The 10,246-nt window shown below is 41.6% G+C and overlaps 2 protein-coding genes across 2 annotated transcripts in view; one reads left to right on the forward strand and one right to left on the reverse strand. All coding sequences in view use genetic code 11, as the record gives it.

Annotated features, from left to right (window-relative positions):
* Positions 1–50: 50 nt before the first annotated feature.
* EGR_06221 (GPI-anchored wall transfer protein) lies at positions 51–5,914 on the reverse strand (the record flags this gene model as incomplete). Its single annotated transcript, XM_024495470.1, has 6 exons — positions 51–295; positions 366–453; positions 532–661; positions 2,371–2,738; positions 4,614–5,119; positions 5,713–5,914. The coding sequence occupies 6 exons, from the start codon at positions 5,912–5,914 to the stop codon at positions 51–53; spliced, it is 1,539 nt and encodes a 512-aa protein (XP_024350101.1).
* Positions 5,915–8,423: 2,509 nt separating this feature from the next.
* Positions 8,424–10,246, forward strand: part of EGR_06222 (Spindle assembly abnormal protein) — a gene marked incomplete at both ends in the record, with an annotated part of 9,341 nt that continues 7,518 nt past the window's right edge. Inside the window, 10 exons of the mRNA XM_024495471.1 lie at positions 8,424–8,561; positions 8,599–8,678; positions 8,712–8,816; positions 8,850–9,006; positions 9,037–9,114; positions 9,147–9,266; positions 9,301–9,417; positions 9,450–9,555; positions 9,602–9,765; positions 9,822–9,965. Coding sequence (XP_024350102.1) covers positions 8,424–8,561; positions 8,599–8,678; positions 8,712–8,816; positions 8,850–9,006; positions 9,037–9,114; positions 9,147–9,266; positions 9,301–9,417; positions 9,450–9,555; positions 9,602–9,765; positions 9,822–9,965 — 1,209 coding nt within the window. The remainder of the gene's footprint in view (positions 8,562–8,598; positions 8,679–8,711; positions 8,817–8,849; positions 9,007–9,036; positions 9,115–9,146; positions 9,267–9,300; positions 9,418–9,449; positions 9,556–9,601; positions 9,766–9,821; positions 9,966–10,246) is intronic.

Genomic DNA, 10,246 nt, shown 5'->3' on the forward strand with positions numbered 1-10,246 from the left:
GAAATAGTTTTGGCGGAAAAACAGAGACTAGATAACGAGACCCAGTCGCATCACTTATTCATTTTGGCCTCACTTCGTCCAAACGGCAGAGAGGAGAGCGCCAGCGTGAGCAGTGGACAGGTGACCGTGTAGGCTGTGAGCAGAAGGAATTGACACGTAGTTGCAAACCAAGCCGGCTGCCATTCAGCTAGTGTTAAGGTGTCGAGGAGCAAATTTAGGATTCCTGTGATGAGGTTGGAAAGTAGGAAGTAGAGCATCGCATTGTCCGAGACTATCGTGATTAGAGGTATCATATCTGAAATCAAGCGAATAGGTTTTACTTCAATGTAACGAGAAAGCAGGATTTTATGAGGGTAATGAGGTACCTTTACGCATTGGTGTCATTGGCTTTCTCTCAGGAAAGTCGAAAACGCAGCAGATAAAGAACGCCATGAGAGGTGACAGTAGACCGATCTGGGCGAAAATGCATGTGTTACAATCGGGTACTGGGCAGTGTGAGGTGAAAGGAGAAAGATAGGTAGTGAAATTCACCTGTAAAGCGATGTAGGGAAGATTCACAAGACGCCGAGACACTGAGCTCTCACCACAGGCAACCACGACGAGGAACGCCAGGGCACCAATAAAAAGCACTGCCATGGCGACCTTCTTGGGATCACCGCGCCTACAGAGACGGACAGATGCGTAGCTAAGCAAGTGTCCCGGTTTGATGTTTCAACTCGCACAAATGAACAGTCCACGTTGAAGTCCTGATGCAGTTATTACGAATTAATAAGCAGCAAAGAGAATTAGGCTAAAAGATGGCCAAAACTCCTTTTCCCCAATAGCGTAAGATTTTTAAAATGCCTGCTAAAAAGGGCGAGCATTCAACACCCCTTCTAAGAACGACATAAAAAACACAAGAACGATCGCTATTCTTACCAATTCGCCCATACAAAGTTACGGGAGTGGTGGAAATTGGTCTCTACACTAACTCAAGAGTCATCACTTTCCTCAACGTATTTTGCTTACAAATTGAGAAATAAAACACTACTAGATTTAACAAAACAGTTTAAAATCATCTGTTAGGACGACAGGGTTAGAAAATAAAAAAATCTCAATTTTTTCCATCTATAAATCACAAAAATTGCTGCGAAAGATAAAAAGAACATAAAACGTTTATTTTACTGCAAATTTTATATTATTTATTCTGCAATGATACACGAACTACCTTTTCACCGGTCCTCAACTTCGTTACGGCGAGAGAGAGAGAGAGAGAAAAGGCTCGAATGATGTTTAAAAGTATGCAAGACCGGAAACACCCTTCAGCCACTTTCTCATGGGTATACTTAAGGAAGTAATGAGCCGCGTATTGTACTGGATTTGTAAGCGGGTGAAAGACGAACGACAAGTTTTATCCTTAAGTGAGTAGATCCTATTTTTGTAAATTACTTTGTTTAGTAATGAATCGTGTACTAAGAAGATTCCCCTTTCAGTAGAGTACGGTGTCTTTGCCTACTGGTCCCAGTGAAACGAAACAGGAAAGGTGAAAATTAGCACTATTCCAATGATTCCTTTAATGCAATTGATAATTTCAGGAGACCCGCTTAGAACTATTTAAAAGTGCAAAATTAAAAAATCGCAATCAAGAATCACAGGGAGTTCCATTGATTCCACAACAATTTCTTTGGTTTACTTGAGCAACGAACCCGGTACATCGGCCTTCACATATCAGTTTCAATTTCAATCTAAAGACTGCGAACCGTTTAACAGCCATCACACAAAAGCCAAACAACTTTAGGGAGCTCTTGGAAAATGTTGAAGTAGAGGGAAATTTGCATTAGTGTCAGCTACGTTCACATCACAAAATGGGTAAAGACAAATAAGATCGCCACTACCAGCGGGAGTGTGCATCAGTCAAAGGCCTCAAAGATTCAGTAAAAGGTGGGTAAGCTTAAGGGGATTTTTGCCATATCAACCCAAATATTATGCGCATTTTTGAGGCATTTATTAAGAAGCGAATCTAAAAGCGCCTACACTTGCTCAAGCGTGAGTTGAGCAGGTAATCAAGTTGTTTTAAAAAGCTATGTCGTACAAGAAAGTAAAAGAGCAAAGAATCACCGCTTACCTCCGCCTACTGCCATAACGAAGTGGAGGCAAGGTGAGAATTAGTATCCAAGTCGACTCGAAAAGTATCAATCTCTTCAGGTGATAATAACAGCGAATCAGCCTTCACATTACGGAAAATCGGAACCTCGTACCCACAAACCATTTAATAACGCAAAAAGTAATCAGCAACCTCTGTGAGTTTTTTAAATTCCCACATTGATGGAACAAGCTCAATAATCTTGGGAGATCTATCGCCGCATCAGTTTAAATCTCAAAATAACATACCAAGTCTCTTTGCCCTGGACACAGAGAACCTTCAGCTTATCGACGGGCTGCGAGACGGGCAGGTCGAGGTGAAGTCGGAGGAGGAGGGCGATAGCGGTGCCGTAGATGAAGAGGCACAGGTAGCCAGGCAGCGAGACCAGACCTTCTGCGTTAGCACGTACCAGTGCCGCGATGCCCGCGGCGGAACTGCCGTCGGCACTCTTGTTAGGGGTGGGCGAGGATGAACGAACGAAGTGGTTGCGCTGCGCCCAGCCCAGTACACCCCACTGCTGGAAGCACGCGAGCAGTACGCAGAGCACAAAATGCGCATTCATCGCGTCGAAGTCGGACATCCGACTCAGCGCAGAGGCCACGACGAAGCCGCCTATCTGTGGCGGAAAGAGGAGGGGAAATGGAAAGCCGAGTTTTTCTTTTCAAAGAGCCGAATAGATTGATGCGTTGCATATGGGAGTGGGTGACGATCCAGTGATATCCTTTAGATTCTTGAAGCACGAAACAACTTATACATGGACAAAGGCTATCAAATCAAACATTCAGTTGAAAAATCAAGTAGCGATTTCGGTATAGCTATATTGGTGGCTTTAGAGCTACTGTCGGTGCAAATATGTCCACCTTTCTTCCTCTCCGATTTCAGAAAGTTAACGTATGGAAACGCTTCTTAACGTAGGACTAAATAACAACCAAATGAAGAAATGTATATAAACAAGGTTTGTGGGAGCTTCAGTAGAAGAAAACTAGTCGATTGTTCTCTGCTGTTACGGGACTAACAAATAACATGAGTAGATCCTTGTTCGTATCATCCATGTTTGGAATATCCATTTGGAATTACATAGGGACTTTAAAATGTTAAAGATTCTACATCTTCTAAACACTTTATGGACGTGACGACGGTATTTAAGAGCATCCCATGCAAAAAGGCGCTTCAATGCGTTCCCAATTATCCAATTTACAAATTCTCTTGCCAAAGGATCTGTTGAGAAAGCAAGTTATATCAGTTCCGATGGACAGGCGATCCAAAGGTTGAAAATGAACTAGACATGTAGATAGATAAGCCTAAGTCCAAGTGGAGTGGGAGGAAAGGGATGTAGTTGTAGTAGATCCACCACCACCTACACCCAGTCAACTAACACGGCTAACAACGTCCCATTTGAAAAAGATCAGCTAGGCAAAAAAACAGAAATCGCATCTAAATTTGTCATCATGTTCATACTTGATGCACTCTTCAAGAAGGAGAACAAGCTACTAGTGGAGATAATAAATATGAGCATCGCTGCACGACAAAACATACAGTTTTGGAACAATTATAAAGGTAAATCATCGTCGTTGTTATCATTAGCATTTCAGCCATATTTTCTGATTCCTGATTACCTCCCGCTACACATAAGTGTTTTCTTGTTGCAAATGCTGAATACCAAAACGGAACGAGAGTAAGTCGTTCAAATTAAGCTGGGACTTTTGAGATCATAACAGGATGCAGCGATTTCCGAAAAGTAGGAACTATAGCTGAATTTACTTACACTTATTCAGGCGTTAAACTAAATACCGTAAAGCCTAGCCATGAAAAGGTCTTTCAGTATTACTGAAACATTCTAGGGCACTCAGCGTGAGCTAACTTTTCGAAATCGCAAAGGCGTCGTAGGTCATCCGTCGACTGCCGAAAAGTAGGCTTTTTACCTGCTTAATGTTCACAGGAAGGAATGCTGTGCTTTAAGCTAGAAGCGGAGCTAACACGGTCGGAATTGTTACTGACAGGCGCATGGCTGGCCATCTTCGAAACGTTTGCAACGTTCAAACGCCCACGGCTGAGCGAATGAGCTTCTCATCACGGTATCTACGGGTTTCTCGCTACTGCCTACGACGTGGGCCGAATATTAGTGAGAGTATACTTACCACTAACCTCCATAATAGCAAACTTTTTATAGGTGGAAAAGTAAGTTTCGATTTGACTTGAACTTCCGTTCCGTTCTTATAGGCGAATTGGGGCTATGGTGGAAGTTAATAGAGTAAATCCACACCTGTAGTAGAAGCGAATGTGCTACAAAATAAGCACAAATCAAAAGTAGGTTTCAACTAGTTCTACAAGCCTATTTGAAGCAAACCAGATGGGTATGTGAGCGAACTGGATAATCCGATAAGTGCCGCCGTGCGAGCAAAGATCAAAAGAGAAGTAAAATTTGTACAAGCTAGACATTGCTTTACAAAACAGAATCAAATTAAAACATACGAATCATTCACCGACATACCCGAATGCTGGCCAGTGTGAAGAAGAAGTTCCAATGCACACCATACTCCGTCACATGCTCCGGATAACCCAGCGCCTTAACAACAACGGTCCTCAAAATCCCCACCGCAAAACAGGGCAATATGGCCCTAGCAACAACCTTGAGCAGAGCAAAGTACTGGAGAGGGCGACGACGACAAGCGTCGAGAAAAGCGACATTGGAGAGACCTACGATGACAGCAATCAAGCCGACACCTGTGTCCATTAGACTTACGCCTGTCACTTCAGTCTTTGCGAAGCGCCGAGGAAAGATGGGCAGATCAACAGCATAGATACAGACACAGGTATAAATGAGGACGAAGGTGCGATTTAGGCGGCGCCACGTGGAGAGAGTGTGGGGGAAGACGGTGGTGACGTCGACGGGGGAGACGGATGGTGCCTTAAGTTGAAGCAGGCAGACGGTGGAAAGGAGAATGATGTTGGTCTCAAGAACATAATTGGAAAGGAGGGTACAAGGAAGCACGATAGCTACGATTGTGGAAAGTAGGTCCAGCGTTAGTAACCTAGAGGGACAAGAGATGACAAACGATAGTACAGTTTTAAATCAAGCAGAATGCCTATCAGCCTAAGAAGAGGGAAGGCAATGAGCAGGCGCATTATGATATGGTGGATAAGTCATTACAAAGAAGTGATTAGGGCACAAAAAACCAAATAAGTTTACAATTAGTAGAAAAAAACGATAAGATGAGGTAAGAAAACACGATATCCTAAAAAGTAAAAAGGTGGAAATCCTAATTTCGATCTATTTTCCAGACTGACTGGAAATAATCGGTAGTTGACGAACTGCGAATATGCGCTCATGAAGACAAGTTAAGCAGACAAACAGGAAAGTCGTTCATAGGCCGATAGGAAAATAAGTGGATTTAAAGAAGTTAAAAAGCGAAGGGTATTGAGAAAGTGAACAGATGAAAAAAATAAGACCTAAACGCTTGATGAACCTATGAATATCCTCGCACACACTCCAAAAATCTAGGCGCGACGTAAAAACAAGAAAGCACTTTGGAGCTGAACAGCCAGGGAAGCCAGTGAGGCAAATGCAAGAGTGTATTGAGAAGACTTACATAGATCTCGGCGTATTTCGAAAGAACAACCGCTCAATTCTAAATCTGAGGAAGCCAACGGAGCAAACAATGGTAAGAAGGCCCATGACTTCAAATATCGATCCCCCGGTACAATCGCTAACGAACTGGAGATGTCGTTCTGCTTTAAGAGGATCCATTGTGCTCGGAAGAAAATGAGGATGTTATGTACTACAAGAACCATCACGAAAAGTGTATGAGAATGGACATGATCATGAGCAAACAGAAAAGTATCAGAAATATCTGAATCAAAGGAACCAATAACCCCAGAACCTAGTCTAGCAATAACGAGCTATGTGGTACCCGTTGAGGTGGATGGAACCGAAAAACGGGCTCCATATGCACACAAAGTCGCTTAGTAAACCAAATTAACAGGTTAAATAAATACCAAATTATTTAACTGTAATGTTTGTATCTTTTAATTTTGGTTAATTGTTTAAAAAATATCAATATCTGTTACATGTAAGCAAAAGTGTTTTTTTAAAATAGTTTTAGAATTAGGACAAATAAATTATTTGCCAAAAATTTCCCTTTTTTATAAAGCTTGGCTTAGTTTATTGAAGTTAGTACTTTGTTTTAGTATGCCAAATCCTAGTTGTAAATTATGCTACCTAGTAGGGTGCCAATATGAAAACTGTCTTCCGTTGGCTATAAATTTCGTTTCGGCCAATTAAAGCTACAAGGTCATTGGCTCACGTAAAGCGGGGCCTAGTAAAAGTCGGACCGAAATATGACACAAAACATGATTTCCGTTGCATCATATAGCTCAAAATTTAAAAATGTTTAAAAATTGCTACACGCTTGAGATCTTAGAGATAGCCAAGTAGCTGCCATGTACTCGACAATAAAGGGACTTGTTCCAAGAAACTTTTCAAATTCTGCCCCAAAAAATGCGGCATTTCACACCAGCGAAAAGCCAAAAGAATCACTGATACTCTGGGGGAAATGCTTTTCGGAGGTACTCGTTATTCGAGGATCTATTTCCGCGATACGGAGGCAATGCACCCTAGCAGAAGTCCGATAGTGGAGCCATGGTTGCTCGACATCTGAAGTGTAATACGATAGTGGTTTATCCCTCGGCAATGGTGAGGCACCACTTTTGTACTTTGAATTAGCCTTCTTGTACCTCGCTGGGTGGGCTGGCCTTTCGGGCCATGCCAATAGTCCAGACACCTCCTCTGCGATGCCTACATATTCTGCCAGAGTACTTTGTCTTCTTTCGTCTTCAGAGAGTTCCAGGACACTATAGAAGCTCAATTTTCAGCAATTAACAAATGGATTACACATTTTTTGAAACTTATTTGTCTTAATATGCTTTATCTTTGGCAATCAAGCTTCTTTTTGTTTCCCTTTTAACCACGAAATTTAATGCAATACATTGGCTATTCAATCCACTGTTTTGATAAAGGGCTACATTGCGTCTCAATCATTGTACCTTTGCCAAATGAGCTGGCCTCTGGGTTATGTCAGTAGCTTAGATCCTAATCTACTTCAAAAGTTCAGAAGGATTATTATTGCGTTTTTTTTGTCTTTAGGGTTGCGTCTAGGCGCTTCATTGGTGACAGTGGATAGAGAACTTGATCGTGAATGACATCTGTTTTGATTTTCACTACTTGATGGTAAATCGTAGAGGGACGGAAGAAGTGAATATGCTACGGTCGGGCGAAACTGTGATGACCCTAAATAGAACGGCTGATTCTACGTCTGCATTTGGCAACTGCCACAGTCCCGTGCTCTGCACTGAAGCTATTAACAACAAAAGCACCACTAACCCTTGGTCATCTAAGAAAGTTCGTTGCGGAGTTGCCTACCTTACCCTTATAAAGATATCAATGAAATGAACTCGCGCTAACCCTTGCTTTTTTTCTAGCTAAGCAGAAGCCTGATGGAGATAATTGGGTAGCTCTGAAGTGCGATAAAGTGGTAAGGAGGAACAGACGCAAAATTATACCCTCAAGTGACTGTGTTAAATCCCGTTCTCTCTTATGTAAATTCACTTTTATTCCATAATTTTACTACTAGCTACGACATGTTTCATGGTCAGCAAAATATCCCGTCCCCAAATTTATTTGCTGCATAGAACAAAACATAGATACATTTAAATTGCAAGGGGAATTAATGACGTTGCGGTCGAGTATCTCTTCAGTTACTCAGAATTATAAGGACTGACACGGACAGCGCTTGAGTGATTTCCCTACACCAAGGACCACGTCGTGATGGCTGACGTGATAGATGGCTAACGAGCGTACCGGAGACGACGCTCAAAAAGAAAAGGAGACTATGTATTGGTTTTTGATTAATGACTGCATTGTGTCCTGACCATTATAAACTCGCCAAATGGGGTAGCCTCTGGGTTGTGCCAGTAGACCCAAGGCCTTCTGTACGTTGAACACACGTGAAGTTGTTTTCTTATTCCTGTAGGGAAGTCCTAAGGAGATGTATTATGTTACTCTAATAACTCTTTAACGACTTGCGAAAATTCGCTTTATTAGTGATTTTTGCAAGGCAATCGTGTAATTTTGGTTAGTAAACAGCAAAACTGTCCTCCATTTTCGGGGTTCATGTTAAGTTCAGTGCATAAAAACTAATATTTGAAAATGATGTTTTGTTGCATTGCGGAATGTTGCTCCACTGTCACCTTGAGAAGTGTGAGTATCCGTCGGTTTCCATCTAGCCAAAATTAAGTTTTTATGATGCCAAAGTTTTACAACCAGGATCACGTCGTCTTTTGCGGCACCAAGTCTGCTATTTCTAGTTCTTTTGATTTTTATAGAAAGAAAATTACTGTCACTGTTGAACAAACCAGCCCATCTAATACCCAAGTTGAGAAGGTGGGAGGCGCGTGAACAATGCTTAACCAGTTTCTAGTCCCTTGATATCAGCTTGACAGATGATAGTGATATGTACTTCTTATTCACCACGAAGATTTTTGCTTCTGACTTCCAGAAGTATGGTTAATTTCTTTTGTAAATCTCTGTTAGATTGAAGGAGCAGCAAGGCTTGATTGTTGAATACAATGCATTCGGACAAATGCTTGCTGACCTGCTCACCAAATGTCTAACAGAAGAAAGCAACAACTCACCTAGGTTTGGTTTTTCTATTTTCTTAGTTTATTTTAGATATATTTTGCAATTTTCCGAAACGCTCGAGCCTCATATGCTTGAGATTGTGGAAACAACAGATTTTCGGCGTTTAACACACCTGGCGATCAATTTTACCGCAGCTTCTGATGAAACTCTTAAAGCTTATCTTGTTTCGTACATCAAAAGATTCAAGGTTTGCTTTTCAATCCCTCATTTATTTTAGGCTGATCACGAGCTAACTTTGGAAAAATTTCGGCATGCAGAGTCCATCCTCAGTCAGCAACTTGCTTCCTCATCTCAGGTATTTTTAATAGATGGCGTGATGATCTTAAGATGTCGAATGAGCTTAAAAATAAATTAGAATACATGAAGGAAAGTTGCCAAAGAGAAGTGTCTGACTTAAAAAAACAGTACGAGTCACAAATGGAGCAACTAACGTCTTCAAACTACAAGGTACTGTTCATTTTTCTTCAGTTGATATTTATAGACGATTGAATTGTTAAAGTCTAAGCATTCTTCTGAACTAAAAACCCTTCAGGAAGCCCACAAGGATGAAATCTCTTGTCTTCGTTCAAAACTTGAGTCGCAGGCATCTCTTTTGGCGGTAGCTTTTTTTCTATTATTTTATTACATTAGACAAATAATATTTGTGAAGATGAGCTGAAGTCCCAGATCACTGCACTTTCAAAAACTTTAAAGGAGTCCGAGTCCACTCTTAATAGCGTTCAGAGCGAAAATGATGGTACGTCGGTTTTTGGGAGAAAAGTTGTAACTCGATGCATATGCAGCTCAGAAATCGGAAATTCTCTCCTTGAAAGTCAAAATCGAGCAGCTTCAATCAAATGTTTCTCAGGTGACAGCCAAGCACGACAGCATGGAATCCATGTTTGCCATAGAACAACGCAGAGCCAGCTCTTTTGAGTCGGAGTGTGGTGCTCTAAGGCATCAGTTGGTGAGTCCCGCGATGGTAGAGGTTCCTAATGGCGGACTCTTTGCTTTTTCTGCTAGAGAGGGATTCAAGAGGACCTTCAGAAAAAAGTGAAGCAGGTGGAGAAGCTGGAGAGACTCATGAAGCAGCAGGCCTGTGAAGTCACAAAGGCGAATGGTATCATCAAGCAACTACAAAAGGAATTGAAAGTCACGCAGAACAAGGTATGCACCTTGAAGCTCTTTGATTGTTATCCCCAGATGTCATCAATTAGTTAACTTTATGTTGCACAAGGGTTACCTTTAAGTTCGTGACAGATAGCCCTCTCCAAATGTTTGGTTTTCATGGATGACTTCTGAGAGCTGAAACAATTTGAAATATTCTGCAAGGTCTGCCTTACTAAAGCACTTTTAAATCCCTCATTTTAAAGGCTTTACCCCTTCATAAGTAGCTAAAATAGTATCTCCCTGTTGAGCACATATTTCCTGCACAGGATATTTTCGTT

The sequence above is a fragment of the Echinococcus granulosus genome, assembly GCF_000524195.1.
Source record: "Echinococcus granulosus chromosome Unknown EG_S00053, whole genome shotgun sequence".
Taxonomy (NCBI): Eukaryota; Metazoa; Platyhelminthes; class Cestoda; order Cyclophyllidea; family Taeniidae; genus Echinococcus; species Echinococcus granulosus.